At 41.2% G+C, this 23,218-nt stretch overlaps 1 protein-coding gene across 5 annotated transcripts in view; it reads right to left on the bottom strand.

The window, feature by feature from the left end:
• SH3RF3 (SH3 domain containing ring finger 3) overlaps positions 1–23,218 on the bottom strand; it is a 342,553-nt gene that overhangs the window by 122,362 nt on the left and 196,973 nt on the right. For 4 of the 5 annotated variants that reach the window (XM_039852595.1, XM_039852592.1, XM_039852591.1 and 1 more), the window contains one exon: positions 3,520–3,615. The exons of the other annotated variant lie outside the window; for it this stretch is intronic. In XM_039852595.1, the coding sequence (XP_039708529.1) occupies positions 3,520–3,615 (96 nt within the window). The remainder of the gene's footprint in view (positions 1–3,519; positions 3,616–23,218) is intronic. 5 annotated transcript variants of the gene reach the window in all.

Below are 23,218 nucleotides of genomic sequence, written 5' to 3' on the forward strand. Positions count from 1 at the left end.
GGGTGAGCCAGGATACAGATGAGGGCACCCTCCCCAGCAGTAATGTGACCAACAGGCAGGTGTCCATGAGACAAGTCATCGGTCCCTGTGTGGAAGTGCCACTGGATGGTGATCGTTCACAAAACTGATGGGGAGAAAAGAACAAAGAAGCAGGTTCCAGGATGCAGGACTGTGTGCCAGAGAGTCAGGGAGAGGAGCTGGAAGGGCAGTGAGCTGAGGAAGGTCAAAGGCCTGGGGAAGGAAAGTCTCAGATGTATGGTGGGGAAGAGGCTGGGCGAGGAGTCAAGTGCAGACAGACTTACTGCCAAGCGAGCAGCAGACCCAGGTCACTGATGTGGATGTGGCTGGCAGCTGGGTACCTGGCGGCTATGGAGAGAATTATCTCCACAGTCCACCAGGAAGTACAGACATTTCTGGAGACAGGGCGGCCTTCTCAGGAAACGGGCTGCCAGCAGCACAAGGCCAGGGCAGCTCCAAGCTGCTTTTATACCATTTGTCCTCCTGTGCCTGCCCAGCAAGCACAGGGTGAAGAAACAGATCCAGCTAGGAGAAGACCATGCAGTCCACAAAGCAAAAGTTCTCATTTACTTCTTAAAGATCCACCTGTGTCAAGCATTACAGCCTGAACTGCACCGATGGGAAGCCTAGGTGAGGGGGAGCCCCTTGGCGCACCAGGGGATCCCCAGTGACTCCTGCTCACAAGCCTGCACGCAGCCCACACTGTGCTTCAAACCACAACTGGAAGGGTCAGAGGAGAGTTCGTTGTAATTCAGTCCTTTGAGGAGCGTGAATACAGCCACATTTCATCATGAGCATCAGGCACATCTTCTGGGATAAATAATGCTCCAAACTGTGCCATTAGCCTGAGCAGCAGCCAAAAACAAAAGCCCAGGCTCTCTCCGGGCATGCCAGTCTGGCTCAGGTTCATACTCGGCAGAGGACCCAAGCTCCAACCACTCTGACCTCAAATGCCCACTTGGCCTCACAGGGGAAGACACTCTTGGCTAACTTGTTAACTTCATAACCCACCCGGCTCTACCTCAAGGCTATGTATGAGGCAAGAGTCACAGGGGGCTTTTACTCCATACCTCAAGCTCTTCAAAAGGGAATCAATATAGAAAAAGTAAAACAGTCGCAGGAAATACCATTGGAGGCTTCTTGTGTTCAGTGGTTGCTAAAAACCCAGGAGTCTGTTTCATCACACAGGGCTGGAGCTGCAGCTGGGGCACCTGGGGTGCTGGTGTGGGGCCGGGCCTGCAGAGGAAGGTATACGACAGGGAGAGCCAGGCCCCTGCCCAGGGCTGCCTTGAGTGTGCCTGCCCTCACTCCAGAGAGGGAGGCCCAGACCCTGAGCTTCAAGGGCCATGGGCGCATCCTCTCTGAGGAGGCTGTGCTCAGAGCAGAGGCAGGCCTGTGAGTGGAGGTGTGAGGCATGATGGGCTGCAAGGCCAGAAAGATGAAGGAGCCTCCTTCACATCCTGGACAAAGAAGTGTTTGAAAGGAATGTCTCCAGTGGCTAGGAACTCAGGCCCTGGGAAGGCACAGATGGGTGACTTGCCAGCTTGGCCTTTGTATATGTCTGTGGAACCAGAAAGAGCCATCAGAAAGCCCAGCCCTTTAGTTTCCCAGCCCTGTGCCCAAGCGCTCAGCCTCCCTGACTGTGCCTGAGCCCCTCCAGGGAAGCGGGTAGCCGATGGGTCTCATCTGGCCTTCACAGGGCATGGGTGCCACTGTTTACCTCCTTGGAGTTCCCTATAGGGTTTTCTCCAAGCTTCTTAAATTGCAATCTAAAGAAAAGTACAACAATGCTAACTATTTTACAACTGCTCTGTGTAACCACTCCCAAGACCAAAATATAAAACATCTCCACATCCAGAAGCCTCCCCTTGCCTCTTCCAGTCAATCTCTCCCCAAAGTCACCAGTGCTGTGACTTACATTACCCTGAACTAGTTCTGCCTGCTTTTGAACTTCCTTAAAAAAATACAAAAACATACAGCATATATTCTTATATATGTGGCTTCTTTCAAAAATTTGTCTCTGCTTTCAAATATAATAATCCATGCTTTCAAATATAGTAATCTTTTGTTCATTTTTACTGCTGGATATTATCCCATTGTATGGACGTACCATCCTTTATCCATTCCTCTGATGATGAACATTTGACTTGTTTCTACTTTGGGCCATCTTAGTAAAGTTTCTATGAACATTCTTATATATGTCTTTGAGTATCCCTATAAAAGTCTGCCTGGAAAAATTTCCACCAGCTAAAATGTCTGAGAGCAAAGATTTTTTTCACTTCTAGACTGCACAGTAGTGGTATTTATGCATCAATCTTTTATCTGAAGCAGCAGGACAGAGAAGAACAAACCACCCCTTCCCACCACCCTGGGAACTGAACCAAATGCACAAATAGAAGCTTCAAGATGTTAGAGAAATTGTGAATCTTACAAGTGTACTAGAGAGGAGTGTGTGTGTGTGTGTGTGTGTGTGTGTGTGTGTGTGTGTGTGTTTTCATACTATTGTGGGAAGATCTTAGAATTTCCTGGGCAGCTTATGGAAAATAAACGTGAGAGAACCACCAGTCCAAAATATTTAGGGAAAGGGGAGGAAATGACAAGAGATGAGGTTGGAAAAATAGATTAGGGTCAAATTCAAACAGCCTTGAATGCCACACTAAAGCATTTGGACTTTATCCTGTAATCAACGGGAATTACCAGATGTGTTTAACAAATACCAACTGGCACCCACGTACCACTAAGTAGGTGTGGTAAAGGTGGCCTTGTCACCTACTAAACTGAGAGAACTACAGTTTGTTAGGGAGTGGCAGGGAAGTGAAGAGTTAAATCTGTGTTCAAGCAACCTGTGTTCAAGTCCCAGCTCTGCCACTCACCAGCTGGGGGGACCTTTCTGTGCTTCTGTTTGCTCATCTGTGACGTGGAAACCTTCACGGTTTTCATGTGCTGGGGTTATTGAGATTAAATGAGGAAATGCTTAGAAGTATCTGGCATACAGCAAGCACTTAATGTGCATTAGCTGAAATGATTCTTATAGGATCATTCCAGTAGCTGCAGGATGACACATGTGGTCAGCTCATGAACACACATGGGTGGACATACACTGACAAATGGTACACACATACCCTAGGGTCAAACACTCCTACACACATACAAACAGCCTATGGTGAACAGGCATTTAGAGGCCGAACACTCTAAGACACTCCCCACTCAACAATAGCCCATAACTCATTCACTAGAAACCTAGTGCTCCATAGTTACGAAAAAGAGACAGGAAATCAGTAGGCCCCAAATTAGCCAAAAATCATCTTCCCGTTAGGGACTTGCAGTCGGGTGAACTTCCCAACAATCCAGAGTCCTAGGAAGACACTGTGAATGGCCTGGCAGCATTTCCTTCAGCTCTGTTTGCAGCAGTAAAGGGAAGTGCTGCCTTTGGGCGTGAGCTCTTCTCCTTTGGGGTAGGAGAATCTGGGAAAAATGGGTGCCGGGTGCAGATGGCCTTACCTCCACGTACAGGAGGGGGAAAATTCCAATCTTGTCTCCCAGCATTCCCTCTGCCCAGTTGTCATCCACTCTTCTGATCACAGTCAGGATTTCATCCTGGAATTGCCAGAGCCCACCATGTGTACAAACACATGGACATAACACACAACAAAAAAGAAAACAAGAGACCTGTTAGTGCGCTGAAGCTTAAAGAGTCTAAGCAACGATTCAAAGAATGGTTTATTATCCGTTCCAAGATCTGACATATAAAAATAGTCAACCCTTACATTTTCACTCGGAACCTCTTTCTCTCTTATGTATTGATTCCAGCTACAAAGATCTTCTAATGGAAAAGCACGGCAATTTACAATAGTATTTATACAGTTGTTCCCTTATCCTTGATTTTGCTTTCCACTGTTTCAATTACCTATGGTCAACTGTGGCCTGAAAATATGAAATGAAAGATTCCAGAAATAAACAATCCATAAATTTAAAATTGCATGCTATTCTCAGTAAGATGATGAAATCTCACACCATCCCACCCCAGACATGAATCATCCCTTTGTCCAGCACAGCCATGCTGTATACATTCCCTGACCATTAGTCACTAGGTTATCAGATTGACTGTTGTGGATTCACAGTGCTGGTGCTCAAGTAACTCCTATTTTATTTAATAATAGCCCCAAAATATAAGAATAGTGACACTGGCAATTTGGACATGACAAAGAGAAGCCATAAAGTGTATGAATGTGTGTATGCACAGGAAAAAACATAGCATACACTGGGTTCAGTGCTAACGCGGTTTCAGGCATCTACTAGAAGTCTTGAAAGGTATAACCCCCATAGATAAAAGAAAATAAAACCAGAACTATGAATATGGGAAAGAAGAGTATGTAATCTTTCTACTTAGAAAAACAGAGTATCAACTAAAAATTAGAATAAGAAATACAGAAAGGCTACTAATTTTTAAATAAATACATAAAAAGAATTGTTTTCTGACTTATCAGCAATAATGAGTTAGAAAATGTGATTAAAACTGGCTAACCATTAAAAAAATAAAGTTAGTGCTCTAATCCACCGTATATGCCAAAATTTGCCAAAATTAACTCTATAAGGACTAAATATTTAAATGTTAGAAAAATAAAATTGAATGTCCAAGAAGAAACTATTATAGATGTTTAATCTTGAGTTGAGGAAGGTCTTTTGAAGTATGATAACAAAGATTTGGCTACAGAAAAATAAAATTCTCTATGTTAAAAATACCAAAGCAAAACAAAAAGATAAATACACTACTAAAAACTGGCAGAACGTATTAAAGAAAAAGACTTACTATCTTTACTATATAAAATCTTAGACACAGTAGAAGAAAAAGACAAATATCTTTAGAAAAAATAGGCCAAGGGCAAAAATCAGGCAACTCACAAAAAAGAAGAAATGCTAATTGCCATTAAACACATTTCAAAATGCTATACGTGACTGATAAAAAATATAATATTAAATAAGAAGATTCCTTTTTTTTCTTCTTTGTTCTTTTTTGCCTATCAAATTAACAAAGATTAATATAAAGCCAACTCACAGTGCTGGTCAGCATACAGGGAAAAGGCACTTTATCATTTTTGGTGGGAATATAAATGTATGGCAGGCATTTAGGCAATTCCTATCAAACATCAAAGCCTGCATACCCACTGATCTAACAACAATACTTCTAGGTGTTCTAGCCTAAGAAAATCAAAGATGTGCAAATAGATTTAGCTCTGAGGATGTTCATGATAGTGTTTGTTTAGCTAGAGAAAAACCAGACAAATACACAGCAAAAAGAGGATTGGTTAAATCAATTATGGTATTGTCTATCAATATCATACTCAACTCCAGCCCACTCTAGCCATCCTGTCCTACCTAAGGAGGAGGGGGAAATGGAGACACACACGTGGAGTTCACATTCTAGAGGTACAGGTTCCTTAGAAGACTGAGACCTGGTAATAGGATCATAGAAATATAGAAAGCTTCCTCTCTCCCCAAATCTCACCACCACATTACTAAAGGCCTATTACAGCAGTTCCTTTACCTGGTACATCATGTTCAACTGTCAAAAAAATTATTATTCATACTAAAAGGAAAAAACACAATTTAAAGAGACAACAAACATCAAACCCAGACTCAGATGTGGCAGGGATGTTGGAACTATCAGATGGGGAATTTAAAACAACTATGACTGATATGCTAAAGGCTCTAAGGGATTAAGTAAACGGTGTGTAAAAACAGATGAGCAATGTAAGTAGAGAGATGGAAATTCTAAGAAAGAACCAAAAAGTAATGTTAGAGACCAAAAACACTATAACGGAAATTTTAAAATGCCTTTGCTAGACTTATTAGTAGACTGAATATGCTGAAGAAAGAATCTCTAAGCTTAAGGATAACTCACTAGAAACTTCCAAAACTGAAAAGCAAAGAGAACAAAGACTGGAGGGAAAAAATACGAAACAGAATATCCAAGGACTGTGGGACAACTGCAAAGGTTTAGCATATGATTCATGAGAATATTGGGAGAAGAAAGATAGGAAAAGAAATATTTGCATAATAATGACTGAGAATTTCCTGAAATTAATGTCAGTTACCAAACCATAGATTCGGGAAGTTTATAGAATACCAAGAAAGATAAATGCTAAAAAGCCAACAGGTAGGCGTATCATTTTCAAACTATAGAATATCAAAGATAAAGAAAAAATACTGAAAAAAGCCAGAGGGGAAAAAAATACCATACCTATACAGGAGCAAAGATAAAAATTATACCCAACTTCTCAGAAACCATGCAAGCAAGAAGAAAGTGAGATAAAATATTTAAAATGTTGAGAAAAAAAATCCACCAACCTAGAATTCAGTATCATTCAATAGTGAGGGAGAAATATTTTCTCAAACAAAAACTGAGAGAATGTGTTGCCGGTTGATCTGCCTTGCAAAAAATGCTGCAAGTTCTTCAGAGCGAAGAAAAGATACATAGGTCAAAAACTCAAACCTACACAAAGAAAGGAAGAACAATGGGGAAGGAATAAGTAAAGGTAAAACAAACTTTCATTTTTCTTAATCTTAATTGATCTAACAGATACCAGTTTGTTCAAAATAATAATAGCAACAATGTATTTGATTATGTATGTGTATAAAAATGTCACTTATTATATATCATATAGATTATAAATATACTTATGCATGCTTATATATCATTCCTGTGACATAAGGAACAGGAGGGAAGATTTAGGATTATTTTGTGTAACGTGCTTATACTACCTGTGGAAAAGTATAGTGTTTTTGAACTTGAACTTGAATTAGTTGTAAATATATATTGCATACTCTAGGGTGACCACTAAAAAAATTTTTTTAAGGAACGACTGATACGTTAAGAACAGAGATAAGATGGGATCATATAAACTGCTCAATTAAAATTGAAAGAGGCAAAAAAAAAGTGGAAGACAAAAACACGAACATAAGTCAAGGGCAATAAATAGAAAACAGAAACAAACATGGTAAATATTAACCTAACTATATCGATAATCATTTTGCATGTCAATGGTCTAAATGCACAAACCGAAAGACAAAGATTCTCAGGGTGGATCAAAAAATAAGACCCAAGTCTATGTTGTCCACAAAGAACCCACTTTAAATATAAAGATACATATAGATTAAAAGTAAATGGATGGAGAAAAATATATCATGCTAACACTAATCAAAAGAAAGTGGGAGTAGCTATATTAATTTCAAATAGAGCAGAATTCAGAGCAAGCAATGTTGTCAGGGATAATGAGAGGAATTATATAATGATAAAGGGATCAATTCTTCAAAAAGACATATAATATACGTATTCCTAACAACAGAGAGTCAAAATACCTAAGGCAAGGCTGAAAGGAGATATGGATGAATCTACTATTATAGCTGGTAACCTCAACGACACCATCAATCAACTGGATATAATGTACCTCTATAGATGACTTAATCTAAGAATAGCAAAATACACATTATTCTCAAGCTCAAAAAGAATGTTCACCAAGATAGATCACATTTTGGGCCATAAAATGCACCTTAACAAAATAAAAAGAATAGAAACCATACAATGTCTGCTCTCAGAACTCAGTGGAATTAAACTAGAAATCAATAACAGAAAAATAACTGGAAAATTTCAAAATACTTGGAAATTAAACAACATAATTCTAAATAACACTTGGTTCCAATAAAAAATATCAAGAGAATTTTTAAAATATTTTAAAATAAATGAAAATGCAAACCAACTTATCAAAATTTATATGCTATAGTAGTGCTTAGAGAGAAATTTATAATAGTAAATGCACACATCAGAAAAGAAATATCTAAAATTAATAATCTAACCCTCCACCTTAGAAAACTAGAAAAATAAGAGCGAATTAAATTCAAAGTAAGCAGAAGAAAAAATAATGTAGAGTAGAAATCAATAAAATTGTAATAGAAAATTAATAGAAAAAAATCAACAAAATCAAGAGCTGGTTATTTGAAAAGATCAATAAAATTGATAAGTCTCTCACCATGCTAACCAAGAATGAAAGAAAGAAGATACAAACTACTAATACCAATAATGAAAGAGGGAACATTACTACAGATTATATGAACATTAAAAGGATAATAAAGGAATATAATTGAGCAACTCTATGCCCACAAATTTGGTAACTTAAATGAAACAGATCAATTCTTTTAAAGATCTAATCTACTAAAACTCACACAAGAAGAAATAGATAATCTGAATAGGCCTATATCTATTAAATCAATCATTAATCAATAATTCAACTTCCAAAACAGAAAGCACCTAACCCAGATGGGTTTACTGGTGAATGTTACCAACATTTAAGGAACAAAGTATACCAAATTCTGTAACAATCTCTTCCAGAAAATAGAAGCAGAGGGACCGCTTCCTAACTCGTTCTATGAGGCCAGCATTACACTAATACTAAAATTACACTAATAGGCAAAGAAAACCACATACCAATGTCTCTCATGAATATTGATGCAAAAATCCTCAACAAAATATTAGCAAATTGATCCAAAAAAGTATAAAAAGAATTATACAGCATGCAACTAAGATTTATCCCAGGTCTGCAAGGCTGGTTCAACATTCAAAAATCAATTAATATATTCCATCACATCAACAGGCTAAAGAAGAAAAATCACATCAATAGATGCAGAAAAAACATTTGACAAAATTAAAAACCCATTGATGATTTTTTAAAAAACTCTTAGTAAACTAGGAATAGAGTTAAACTTCCTCAACTTAATAAAGAACACTTACAAAAAAAAGAAACCAAAACGTCCAGTTAATGTCATACTTAATGGTTAGAAATGGGAATCTTTCCCACTAAGATCAAGAACAAGGCAAGGATATTCCTTCTGACCACAACTTTTCAACATCATACCGGAAGTCCTATCTATTGCAATAAGACAAAAAAAAAAAAAAAAAAAAAGAAAAAAGTAAAGGGTATACAAATTGGGGATGAAGAAATAAAACTCTGTTCACAGATGACATGATTGTCACAGAAAATCTGGAGGACATCAGCACCATGGCAGAGTGAGGAGACTCCTTTGTTTCTCCCCTTAAATTTATAAGTTGGACAACTATAACTCTACAAATGACCCCCTGCTCAACATACAAACTAAAAGATCCATGCATTGGAATATCTGGAGGAGGGCAGACTGGAACACATAGGGGAGGAAGGGTGAGGGAAGGGTAGGGATGGTTGCCACAGACACAGTCTGACAACCACCATGACCCCAGAGAGCACAGTAGCGGGGAAGAAGTTGGACTGCAGCCCTCACACTATGGCCTAGATTGTAAGAGGGCAGAAGCAGTGACCTCTGAAAAAAAGCATCTCACTTCACCCCTTCCCACTGAGGCAGACACTAGTAGAGGTGGTTGGGAAGCTTAAAATAACACAGAACTGCTGACAGCCACTACTAGGAGGGCAGAGCCATAGATCATGAACTTGCCTCCAAAGCTCCACCAATCCTGGCAGATCTAGGTAGAGAAAACTGAGATGCTTAACTAAACAGTACAGTAGGGATGCAAAATGATAAATTCCTGCCCCCCCTTGTTCCATCCTGGCAGAACCTAGTAGAGGCAGTGGAGATAACTCCAAAAACACAGTGGGGCCAGCGACCATTAGTAAAAAGAAGGCAGTGCTAGGAGCTCACAAAACCAGTTCTCCACTACCTGCCACATACTTATATCACAGTAGTAGTGCCCTGTAACCAAAGTGAGCTGGTCAGAGATGGGACATCCACCATCTCGGGATGTACACAGCATTTTCTTTAACCAAAGCAACACTGCCTAACCGCAATTTCAGAGGTACAAACAGTGCATGTAAGAGGCAACAAAAACTTTAACACCATCAACTGGAAAAGAAAAGAAAGTAACCTACCTATCAACCTGCTAAATTGTTAAGAGAAAACCAATATCTAAACAACAACAACAAAAGAGCTCAATATCTCAAATGCATAGGCAGAGAAATAATCTATCAAATACCATGAACAACCAAGGTAACATGTGGCTCCAGAAACCAAACTCAAAGTCATGGAAAACTGTGACTTAAAAGACAGAGAATTTAAGATTTCAGTTATGAAGAAGCTCAGTGAGAAACAAGAGAACTCAGAAAGGCAGTTCAATGAGTTCAGGGAGAAAATTAATGAACAAAAAGAATACTTTACCAAAGAGATTGAAACTATAAAAACAGAACCAAATAGAAATTCTGGAGCCGAAGAACTCAATAAATGAGATGAGGAATGCCTTAAGGAACACTATAAATATAGCTGACCAGATGGAATACAGAATTAGCAAGCTCAAAGATAGAAACCTAGAAATGACTCAAGAGGAGAAGAGAGAACTAAGAATTTTAAAAAAATGAAAAAACTCTACGAGAATTATCTGACACCATTATAAAGAGTAACATAGGAAAAATAGGTATACCAGAGAAAGAAAAAATGGGAGACAGGAACAGAGAGCCTACTCAAAAAAATAATTGATGAGAACTTCTCAAACTTATGGAAAGAATTGGACTTTAGAAAGCGGAAACTAACAGAAGGCCTAAATATACCAACGCAAAAGGAAAAAATATTCATTTATGATGAAAACAGTTAATCAAATGGGTATAGAAAGAAAGTACCTCAACATTATTAAGGCCATATATGACAAACCCTCAGTTAATAACATAATAGTGAAAAACTGAAAGATTTTCCTCTAAGATTAGGAAGACAACCATGCCCACTTACGCCACTGTTATTCCATGTGGTACCAGAAGTCTTAGCTGGAGCAATTAGACAAGAAAAAGAAATTAAAGGCATCCAAATTAGAAATAAAGTAAAACTGTTACTATTTGCAGATGACATAACTCTCTATATAGAAAACATTATATAAAAGACTCCACAAAAAGACTATTAGAAACAAATACACTAAAGTGGCAGGATGTAATATTAACATATAAAATCCATTGTTTCCTATATACTAATATAACTAACAACCAAATAACAGAAATAAAAATTTAAAAAATCCATTTACAGTTGCAACAAAAAAGATGATATACCTAGGAATAAACTTAACAAAGAAAGTGAAGGACCTGTAGAATGAAAACTACAAGATGTTCTTGAAAGAAATTGAAAAAGACACAAAGAAATGGAAAGATATTCCATGTTTATGGATTGAAAGAATTAACGTTGTTAAAATGGTGATATTATCAGCGATATACAATTGCAATACAATTTCAATGCAAATCCCATCAAAATCCCAATGGCATTTTTCAAAAAAATAAAACAAACAAAAAAAATCCTCAAATTAGTATAAAACCAGAAAAGACTCTAAATTGCCAAAACAATCCTGAGAAAAAAGAACAAAGCCGGAGGTATCCCACTCTCTGACTTCAAAACATATGACAAAGCTACAGAAATTAAAACAGTATGGTATTGGCAGAAAAACAGACATAAAGACCAATGGAACAAAAATGAGAGCCCAGAGAGAAACCCGCATGTATATGAGCAACTAATTTTTGACAAAGGAGCCAAAAACATAAAATGGAGAAAGGAAAGTTTCTTCAATAAATGGTGTTGGGAAAATCATGTGCAAAAAAATGAAACTAGAGTGCTATCTGACAACATACATAAAAATTAACTCAAACTGGATTAAAAACTTAAATATAAGATCTGAAACAATAAGATACAGAGATGAAATTATAGGCAGTGGACTTATAGACCTTGGTCTTGGAGGGGCCTTTGTGATCTTTCCCCAGAGGCAAGGGAGGTAAAAGCAAAAATAAATGAAGGGGACTATATCAAACTAGAATGCTTCTGCACAGTAAAACAAATTATCAACAAAATAAAAAAGCAACCAACCAAATGTCAGGAGGTATTTGCAAACAATACCTATGATAAGGGGCTAATATACAAAATATGTAAAGAATTCATACAATGCAACAGTAAAATAAAAAATTCGATTAAAAAATAAGCAGAGAGAAAACAGGGAGGAAAAAAATGGCATAGATGATAGAGGCTCTGTTCATCCCTCTGGCAACCAAATCAAAGTGGTGATGGAAACAAGGAGCAGCAGCAAGGAAAAATCACCTGGATCTAGGTGAACAAGCTATACAACTAGGGAGAAATACAAGAAATCACCCTGCAACAGCAGAAGGTAGGACAGGGCGAGGACACAGGGCTGCCCGGTCTGCAGTGGCTGAGTGAGACAGAGGCAGTGGCAGCGACAGGAGCCTCTTAAAGGGGCCGTGTCTGCAAGTGGATTTTCATGGTGACGGACCTGCTAGCTCTGACCACCAGTGCCGATTAGGTTGCACACAGAGGGTACCAGGGACTTACAAGAAGACATTATCAGAGTGAGGGCTGAGGCGAGACTCCCTTGGTACAGAAATGCCAGTGGTATCTATTGTTCCCTGTTGAACCGTCCCCCATCCCAGTGTGTGGACACAGCGCAGCCCTAGCCCAGACATCATCAAACTGGATAACAGAGGTCATTCCGCCCAGAGGATTACCTGAAACCCTGCCTGCCCCAACTCGTAGGCCCTCCCCACCCCCACTCAAGCCACATCCAGGTATATCCTCAGCGAGTCAGGTGCTCCTTGCTGAGTAGCACCTAGACTCACACTGGAGGCAGCTGGCCTCGGTTTCTGGTGTGGCCTTTTGAGGCAACTATAAGCATAGCATCTATGGATTGTTTGCTGAATCTTAACAGGTGGCCCTGGAGGGGTAGAGACTTGGGTTAAGTTTGGCCTGTAGTTGAACCTCTTTCAGGATTGTGCCATTGGACACCTACTTCACAAATCCACACTAATAAGACTGAGAGACTTAGGAGCTTTGCTTAGTACATAGAAACGGACATGGAAAGGCAGCCAAAATGGGAAGACAAAGAAGCAGAAACCATATGAGAGAACAGAACAGAGATCCAGATATAATGGAGTCAGGTAATCTAACAGATGCAGAGTTCAAAAAACTGCTTATAAAGATGCTCAATGAACTTTTGGGAAGTGTAGATAAATTCAGTGAGAACTTCAACAAAGAGATAAAAAAACATAAAAATGGAAATGGAAATTATAAAAGGAAATCAATCTGAAATGAAGAACACATTATCTGAGATAAGAAGTATATTAAATGGAATAAACAAAGGAATAAATAAAGTGAATAAAGAAAAGGATCAAATGACCTATCTAGAGGACGGGAAAACCAAGGACACTCAATCAGAATGGCAAGAGATAAGATGCTAAGACTATAAAAATAATTTAAGGAGCATTATGAGACTCTCTAAAGGGTTCAAATATCCATCTGATCAGCATAACTGAAGAAAATCGAGATGTTGAATAGCTGTTTGAACAAATAACAATGGAAAATTTCCTTAACCTGGTGAAGGAAATGGACATAAAACTCCAGGAAGCTCAGAGAATTCCAAGAATCAGGGATCCAAAGTGGCCCACAGTAAGGCGCATCATAATTAAAATGCCAAAGTTTAAATACAAATAAAGAATCTTAAAAGCAGCAAGAGAAAAACAGATAATTACTTATAAGGAAATACCCAAAAGACTGGCAACTGATTTCTCAAAAGAAACTATGCAGGAGAGAAGGGCTTGGCAAAAAATATTCAACAGGATGAAGACCCAGGATCTACAACCAGGGATACTTTACCTAGCAAAGCTATGGTTTAGAGTTGAAGGACAGATAAAGAGCTTCCCAGACAAAAATAAGCTACAGGAATGTATCATCACCAAACCAGTATTACAAGAATTGTCGGAAGGACTTCCTTAAGAAGAAAAAATACAAAAGACTCACTTCAGATTAAAAGACACACATAGATTAAAAGGAAGGGGATAGAAAAAGATATTACTTTCATGGAACTAGAAGGTATTTAAGTCAGACAGAGAGAGATAAACGCTGTATGAGTTCACTTATATGTGGAATCTAAGGAATAAAAAGAACAAACTAATCAAAAACAGACTCACAAATATAGTGGACAATTTGGTGATGGACAGAGGGGAGGAGATTGGGGGACTGGGAGAATGAGGTGAAGGGTTAAAGAAGTATGAATTAGTAGCTGATGGATGGTCACAGGGATGGGGAGCACAGCATAGGGAACGCAGTTAGCATTAATACGTTGGCTAGGTGGAGGGTGGGAGCAATTGTGGGGATCATTTTACGAACTGTATAGATGTCTACCCAATGTACTGTATTCTTGAAACTAATGAAAATAAATAAATTAAAAAAAAATGAGCAGAGAATCTGAATAGACACTTTTCCAAGGAATACATACAGATGGCCAACAGGTATCTCAAAAAAAAAAAAATGCTCAACATCACCAGTTTTAAGGAAAATGCAAATCAATACCACAATGAGATACCACTTTACATCCATTAGAATGGCTATTATAAATAAGACAAAAAATATGTGTTGGAGAGGATGTGAAGAAAAGGGAACCCTTGTACACTGCTGGAGAAAATATAAATTGGTGCAATCACTATGGAAAACAGAATGACCTTTCCTCAAAAAATTAAGAATATATCTACTCTTACATATATGTGACCCAGTAATCCTTCTTCTGGGTATCTACACCTAAAATTTGAAAACACTTATTTGTAAAGATATTGGTACCCTTATGTTCACTGCAACATTTTTTTTTTTACAATAGCCAAGACATGGAAACTACCTACGTGTCCTCTGATGACTGGATAAAGAAGATGTGGTACATGTATACAATGGAATGCTATTCAGCCATGAAAAAAGATGAAATATTGCCATTTGCGCCAACATGGATCTTAAAAATATTATGCTATAATATATACAAATCAGACAAAAAGTACAAGAACCATATGATTTCACTTGTAAGTGGGGTAGAAAATAAAAGGCAACAAATAAATAACAATGATAACAACAAAAACCTCATAGGCAGACAACAGAATGATGGTTACCAAAAAGGAAGAGGAGTGGAGGGAGGACAAAGAGGGTAAAGGGGTGCAAACACAAGTTGATGGACAGTTACTAGACTTTGGGTGGTGAGCACACAGTAGAGTATAAAAACATTGTATTACAAGTTGTACACTTGGAATTTATATATTATTAACCAATGTTACTCCAATAAATTCAATTTAAGAAAAGGAAATCTGAAATAATCAACAAAAAATCTGAAACTAATGAGCAATTGTAGCGAGGTTGCAAGATAGAAGAATAATGTACAAAAGTTAAAACACTTTTCGATATCTAGGCATACCTCAGAGATATTACAGGTTCCATTCCAGACCACTGTAATAAAACAAGTAAAAATCTTATTGCTGGTGGAGGGTCTTGCCTTCGATTAGTAAAAAAATTCAACATTTAAGAAACACAGTAAAGTGAAGCACAATAAAATGAGGTGTGCATGTACTTGCAATGAAAACGGGAATTTGACATTAAAGACACAACACTGTTTACATTAGCACCTAAAAAAGGAAATACTTAGATATAAATCTAAAAATACATATAAGAGCTGTATGAGAAAAACTATAAAACTCCGATGAATGAAATCGAAGAAGAACAAAATAGAGAGATGCCTGTGTTCATGGATTGGAAGACTCAATACTGTCAAGATGTCAGTTTTTCTTAACTTCTACATTCAATGCAATCTCAATCAAAACCTCGGCAAGTTATTTTGTGGATATTAACAAACCGATTGTAAACTTTATATGGAGAAGCAAAAGACCTAGAATGGTCAACATAATATTGAAAGAGAAGAACAAAGACTGACACTATCTAACTTAGAGACTTACTATCTATAAAACTACAGTGTGATATTGGTGATAAAACATAAAAATGGGTCAATGCAACATTATAGAGCATCCAGAAATAGACTTACGTCAATGTAGTCAATTGATCTTTGACAAAGGAGCAAGGAGGATATAATGGAGAAAAGACATAATTTTGATTAGTGGACTTGTGGGTATATTACACTATACTTAGATAAAAAGATTTGTTTGTTTTTTTTCTTTTCTAAAATAAAAGGTAATAGTGTGGACAAATCATGGCACACCTTGAATATTGAATTTGGTCCTAAGATATCACTGAAGGGACATCACACACTGAGGAAGCCAGCAATGACACGAACAGTCTGAAATCAAGTCACAAAAAGCCAGAGAAGAAAGTGGGATTGCCGAGCTTGAGAAATGAGAAAGGTGGGGTGGGGCATGATTACTGTCTTCGGGTGTTGGCATCATTGCCATAACGAAGAGCCAGGCTCATTCCGGCTCACCCAGGGTGAGATTAGCAAGCACCAAGACCTCCAAAGTACCGAGAAACAGACACAGCTCCCCATAAGGGAGATCTGTCCAAAAACAAATGCGGCCTCTTTGGCCAGGGAATTTGTCACCACTCCAAGTGTTAAGCAGTGTCTAGCTGTTCCTTATCCAGTCACCAATATATGAGCATCCCCTAAATGCCAGGCTTGAGGAGAAAACGATCCCTTCCCAAGGAGAGCTCAGTGGTAGGTACGGAGGCTCGCTCATAGAGAGACAGACACCACCCAGTATAAGTTTGGTAAAATCTCATTATAATGCAGTAAGTGAAGTTCAAAATCCAGTCAAGTCAAATGCGCCCCTGTGAGGTTAGTGAAATAAGCAGATGGAACTTGCACAGCCCCATTTGCCTATCAGATGCAAATCCAGTGTAGTCTCAGCTGTGGTTTGGTGTCACCTGGTAGCAGATGTCTGATCTGACTCAAATATCGATGGAGGCAATTCTGGGTCCCATGGCTGGCTGGGACTGCAGGAATGTTCCTATTTAACTGGCACACATTTTTGTTGTAGAGACTGGGCTGGGAGACTGCCAGGTGCAGGGAGCAGTTGCTCTCCATACACACCCGTAAGTAACTAGCTTTGCCTAAGAGTTTTGAAGAAGGTTTCCCAGAGCTCTGCCTCTAACCCAAACGCATGCAATAGAGACGTCAATGAGGATAATTTGAGTACTGGGCAACGAACGAGAAGCTTCGTTCTCACATGTCAGAACTACCTACGAGAATCTGGTGTGATCTGGAAACAGTAATGACTTCTCTCACCGCCAATGCAGGACCAGGAAAATGACAACTGTTTTTTTCATGGCTGGGTCACATCAGGTCTCTGATTTGCTGTCATCTTTTAAAAACCTGGAGCCAGTACTTTCAGGAAGACAAAAAAAGGGCAAATACCTGCTCTGCCAACTTTTTGGAATATAGGGAAATACTCCCTCCTCAGATACTAAATGGGCTTTCCATGTGACAAGGGCAAGACCTATCTGCGTGGGCTGAACACAAGTTTTCAGTTGCTGTTTCAGAGAATGGTACCTCCTGCAGTCACACTCAATGTGGCAGGCTGCAGGTGACCTCAGAACAAAGTCCTGTTTTGAGAAGAAAGGGGGACGAATAAGGAAACACCACGTGCTTAGCCTGTATAGTGTGGTGCTCTATGTTGGCAAACCTTTCTAGAAAAAGCAAGATAGTCAATATTTCAAGATTTGCAGGCCATACCGTCATACACTCAACTTTGCAGTTTTAGTGTGAAAGCAACCAGAGAGGACTTGTAAATGAAGGAGACTGGCTGTGGGTCAATAAAACTTTCGTTACAAAAACAGTAGCGGGTGGGCAGGTTTGTCCTGCAAGCCGTGGTGTGACGTAGATGAGTAAGTGCAAGCTAACTAGACACCTCTATGGTCAGGAGGGGCAGACAAGTCTCTGGGCCGATACGGCAGCATTTGAGGGTTCTATGAATTGAAGGTTGTTTCCAGGACATCATTTCACTCTCAGATGCATGATTTGATTTCATTTACAGGTTTCATGTAAACTGTTTATTCCTCGCTGTAGGTCAATAGATTTCCATATGCTATTTTCCCTATTCCCCGAAATTTCTAAGCTTGGAAAATACACCAAACACCGCTGCCATACGGTAGCAGCTCTCCTTTGCATTTGTGTGGCCTTGGGGTGGCCCTGAATGATTCGAAGTCTGGGTCATGAGCACAACATGGTCATTGAAAAGGATCTTGCTTTCCTCTCAGGGCTCAGTGAGTAATCCATCTGCAGGGGATTCAGGCACCATAGTAGGCCCGCCGCCTAAGCGAGCCCTCTAAACTGCATTTGTAATTCATTTACCTAACTCTCCCCAAGGACATTCATTTCTACCTGGGGAAAAACAGAGCTGCAAACAGATGGGCTCTGTTAAGAAGAGAAGCGAAGACGCATAGCACTGAAGCTCTACCTTCCTGACCTGATGGGAGGCTGGTATGTCTGTATCCCCACGGAAGCCCTCTCGATGCCACGAAAGGTGGCTGCTCGACTTACACTGTCTTTCATACTGCTTCGAAGGTACTTCTTGGTAAATGTCACAGCTCAAGTATCAAGGGCTCAGCCTGAAATACCACACTCACTGAAAACCTTGAAGAGTTCCTTTAGCAGCTCCAGATAAACCAACCTCTAAGGGCCTAGTCTTTTATTCTCCTAAATGAGCTGTGTGGCGATCTCTCATACAAAACACCTAGAAATGGTCCGGAAGGGCCCTGAGTAGTAAGCAGACCACTCTCCTGGAGTGCCACTTCAGCTCCTCCACGCTCCTCTTTCATCTGCAGTCAAGTGGTTTGCAAGAAGCAATAAGGAGCCAGAGAAAGAGAGAGACAGAGATGGCCCCTTCAGAACCTCAGCTCAGCTGGGCCACAGCCACGGCTCTGCTCCATGCAGCGTGACTGGGGACCTGGCCCTGTCACTGACAGCGCCTCCTTGTCAGAATATGAGCCAGCCGCCTCCAGAACTCTCAACTCACTGTTTCACAGAAAGAAGGGAAAATTCAAAAGGAAATAGCTTAAAAATTCCCACAGCCTTTCGTTGAAGAAATAACACAAAACTGTTCCTCTGACCCCAGTCCTCAGTTCTAGGTGAAGCTCCTAATGGAATGTAGCTACCATTAATCCCCTGCTGAGGTCTCAGGTCATCATGGCTTTCCAGAGCCCTGGGAGATTTCTCCCATTGTCTTATGTCCATTCCACAGGCTGCCAGAGGCCTGGAGCTGCCCCAAAAAGGCAACACTGCATGACAGAGGCAGCCCTCGCAGGGGGGTCTCAGTGGGTCCAGGTGGAAGTGCAGCGGTCAGGGGTCAGCTGACCCTTCTCAGTGCTTGGAGCTCTCCCCAACACAGACCCATGCTCTCACTAATGCACTGCACACATATACATATCGCATGCACACAGACACGTGCATACCATACACACACCACACACACACATACCGTGCATGCTCTCTCACACACACACATACACCCACACACCCACACACCCTCCAGCAGGGGAAGTCTCTCCTGGTCCACTCACTATGGGCTGTGCCCACACAACTGGCCTGGCTGAACTGGAATACAATCTAGGGTTGATAAACATCTGAAGACTGAATGAAGGAATAGACCAAGGAGGCTGATGGAATAAACTTACACTCTCCATAGTAAGACGAGCTGACCCCTTGCCCAGGCCAAGGCAGACTGTTCTGTTCCTCTTAGCTTCACTGTCTGAATATGTATTCAGAGTCCTGTGTGCCCTTCACTGTCCCATGCTGGGGATAGGCAGGCAGTAGATGATGGATGGCCACACCCTCGGGGAGCCTGCACTCCAGCCAGGGACACAGACAATTGTCATGTAAACACAGATACCTTCTCAAAGGTGAATGGAAATGTGGAGTGCTAGGTGAGAGGGACTCCACCACCAGCTGGTCAGGAGTATTCTGAGGGGCTTGCGAACAGGTGGAGGAGGGCTTCAGGTTGTGGGGAGGCAGCTGCAAAGGCCTTGGGGAAATCTGCAGGCTCACCTGGAGAGAAAAGGGGCCTGGACACCAGCATGGATGGGAGTGGGGTGAGCCACGGGACAAACACTGGAAAGAGGCCCATGTGGGGTGGGCGCTAGGTTGGGTAGGGTCACAGACTTTCATGTTGACTCTAGGGAAGGGGAGAATCAGGTGGGGCCCTGATGAGGTGTGAGCACCACCTGACACAGGGTGAAAGGTTCTGGGGCTCTAGCTGCTGAGGGGGACTAGGCTGGGGACACTCGCAGTGAGCCAGGGAGACAGTGGGGTGGGGGCCGCACAGGGTGTGAGGCCTGTCCTGGGAGAAGAGCTTGCATTCTGAACAGGTTTGAAACTGTTTCTTGACAAAGCTTCAGACCTATCCCAAGCTTTGTCTGCAAATCAACATGATCCCAGGACAGTTTGTCTGACCCCTACCCTGATGTCAAAAGATGGGGCAGGACTGGACAGGCTTCAGCAGCTCCCCCACCATCACTGGTCATGGCCACTGGTGCTTCCGAGTTGGTCACCTTAGTAAAGCGACCGTCCACACAGGCCAGGTGGCACTCAGAGGTGGCTGCAGGGCTGCTGCCCAGCTGGAAGGAGGGATCTAAGCACCAAGAAGGTAACTGAGTTTCTCGTAAAGCAGCCTAAGCAGAGTGTAGCACTGAGGAAGGAGGGAATGTGGAGGTGCTCGGCTCTCCTGGGGCTCATGGGGTTTCTGGCCCCAAAGTGATCCCGACTGCCTGTCAGGAAGAGGCAGAGATGACACGCTGGGCCCAGGAGTGCCCAGCAATGAGGACAGTTGCTTAACACAGGGGCTGAGGGGATTTCATACCCCCCACCCCCTGCCAGGCGACTCCCCCAAGATTAGCCACCAGGAAAATAAGAGTACAGTGGCCTAGCCCTTGGAATTCTCAGCTCTCCATGTAGTATGTGTCTTAGGAAGAATGTATTTTTCTGTGAGCATGCTGGGCTAACACAAAAAGTGACATGTATCTGACAAAACTGTAACTTCCTGAAAAAGGAAGAAAGTGAAGAGGCAGAAAGCAAATATTTATTGAATGCCTATTTTGAGCTCAGTTCTCTAAATGCCTTTGTTCATTGACTTCTATTATCGACTCCACTTTAGAGTTAAAAAAAGAGACTCAAAGACTAAGTGTCCCAAACTCACAGTGTAATGACGAAAAGTATCATGATTTGAATCTTTGCTACCTGACCCTAGAGCCCAAACTCTGTCTACATTTGGTTTTTATCTAAGTCTGTCCCGGATCAGAAGAGCATCATTTGGGATTAATGCTGCATTGATTCACAAAGGAGAGAATTCCTGCATTTTGGGAAAGAGGATTAAACATTCAGGAGTTTAAGACGATCATGTGGAAGGGCCTTGTGGTGACACCAAAAGGAGAAGTCTGACAGGTCAGGACAAATTCTGGTGGTGTTTTAAAAGAGTTTTTGCCTACTCAAAGCATCCCTTGCTGGAAGGTTGGAGTAGGGAAGGGAGGGTGTGAGATGATCATTAGAAAGGAGTTCGCTCTCTGTCCGCAAGGCCTCTGGTTTTGCACGTGGCAAGCATGATGGGGTGGGGGACAGGGGCGGGATCTGGGCCGATGTGGTGAGCCTTGGGTCCCTGCTGCAAGTTGGGTGCAAAAGTGATTCTGCAGTGGGCCAGACACTGCCTGAGAAAATCTCATGACCCTTGAAGACTCCCGAGCATTAGAGTGAATTCGCTAAAGGGCAGCCCCGAGCCTTTGCGTCCAACACAGCTGCCTGGCAAGGTGACGAAAGTGTTCTCATTAAATGAAAGTTACATGGCGAGGGCTCAGTAAATATTTGCTGAGTTTTATAGTTGAGTGAAAATAAGACAACATGGAGTAAGCTGCCATGAAAACATGGAACTCAAGGTCCCCTCTTGTATGCCAAGGCCTAACTTCGGATCTCTACTTAGCCCTCAATACCCCAGGGTAGGTATCAGTGTCCTGACCTTGAAGATGAGGAGCTGGTGGCCCCACAAATGTTTTCCTAAGGTCACACAGTTAAGGTCACACATGGGATCCCTACCTGTAAAGCCCCTGCACCAAGGCGCCTCTCCACCAAACCTAACCCCTCCCCAAACACATGGAGGGCGGCACGCATCAAGGCCTCACGTGAGAGCTTCTAAAATACCAGCTGATAGAGCTTGGGGACAATGTACTTCTTTTCTTTAGTCTTTTTATATGCACATGCTCAGCTTCTGGGAGTAGGACTACTCAGAAGTTATAAAATATGCTTTTTATAGCTGCTTTACAAAAAGTAATTATTCATTCCCTTCTTAAAAGTAACAAAGACTGGTTTCAGAATGACTGTAATTAATGCAATTTTAACAGGACTGTTCAAAATCCAATGCTGAAGGTAAAAATTTTGCTTTGATCCACCTGCTCCATGACTTAAAATCCAATCAATCCTACCACAGTGATGTTTTTCAGTGGAGGGGTGAGCATCATTCATGGATTTTGGAGACCTCATTTTCCTTGCTGACTCCAGAATGGAGCCTATCAAACAACAAGATGTTCCCCAAAGGCAAAACCGAGCTGGCTTGACCCAGCAATGCTAGAGCACGAGAACCACTTGGTCACCCGAGGTGTGACATCAACAAGTTAGACAGAACAGACATTCCAGGAATGAGGGCAATGAACTGGCTCAGATGCCCTTGGAAGGAAAACATCAAGCCAGCAGTACAGGGAACAAGAATCAGAAACCGAGCAGAAGAGTCACGATGCGTCAGCTATGTCCTCTGGAGGCTGTTTGGAGATGTGTGGAGGTAAGAGATGCAGCTAGAACAGGTGCAGCTGAGTAGGGGTGCTGGGCCCTATCCCAGGAAGGAAGGTGGACGTGGGTGTTGGTAACAAGGTTATGTGAACGTGGTGGCGGTGTCAGAGCAAGATTTTCATTGGGAATCATGCCCAGAGGTCTCTAACTGTCCATATTGATCCACAGAATTCAAGAAAAGAAAGTCCTTCAAAGACATCCTGAGATGTAGCACTGCCCATATAGCTTCTTGTGGAAATAGCTACCACATTCTGTAACAGGAGACCCCCCAGACCCCTCTCATGGCTGGTGCTTTTGCCCCTCAATCTCAACTCAAATGCCATCTCCCTAGAGAGATCTTATAACCACATTCCACCTCAACAATGATGCTCATCCACAGCCCAAGGAAGGGACAGTGTGAGCCCTGACTTTGTTTTTGTTTTCTTTTTATAATGCAAGTGCCTGACTTCAGCTTTGAATGCACAGGTATCCACCTCAAAGACGGCTATCTCACGAATAAACACATTGACAGCCACAGGACTAGGTAAAGAACAGGCTGTCTCTCCCCACCCAGGCTCTCTCGTTTTAGAGATCTTGGTTAATTTCCATAACTGACCATTTGGGCTA

The sequence above is a fragment of the Pteropus medius genome, unplaced genomic scaffold (assembly GCF_902729225.1).
Source record: "Pteropus medius unplaced genomic scaffold, Ma_sr-lr_union100, whole genome shotgun sequence".
Classification (NCBI taxonomy): Eukaryota; Metazoa; Chordata; class Mammalia; order Chiroptera; family Pteropodidae; genus Pteropus; species Pteropus medius.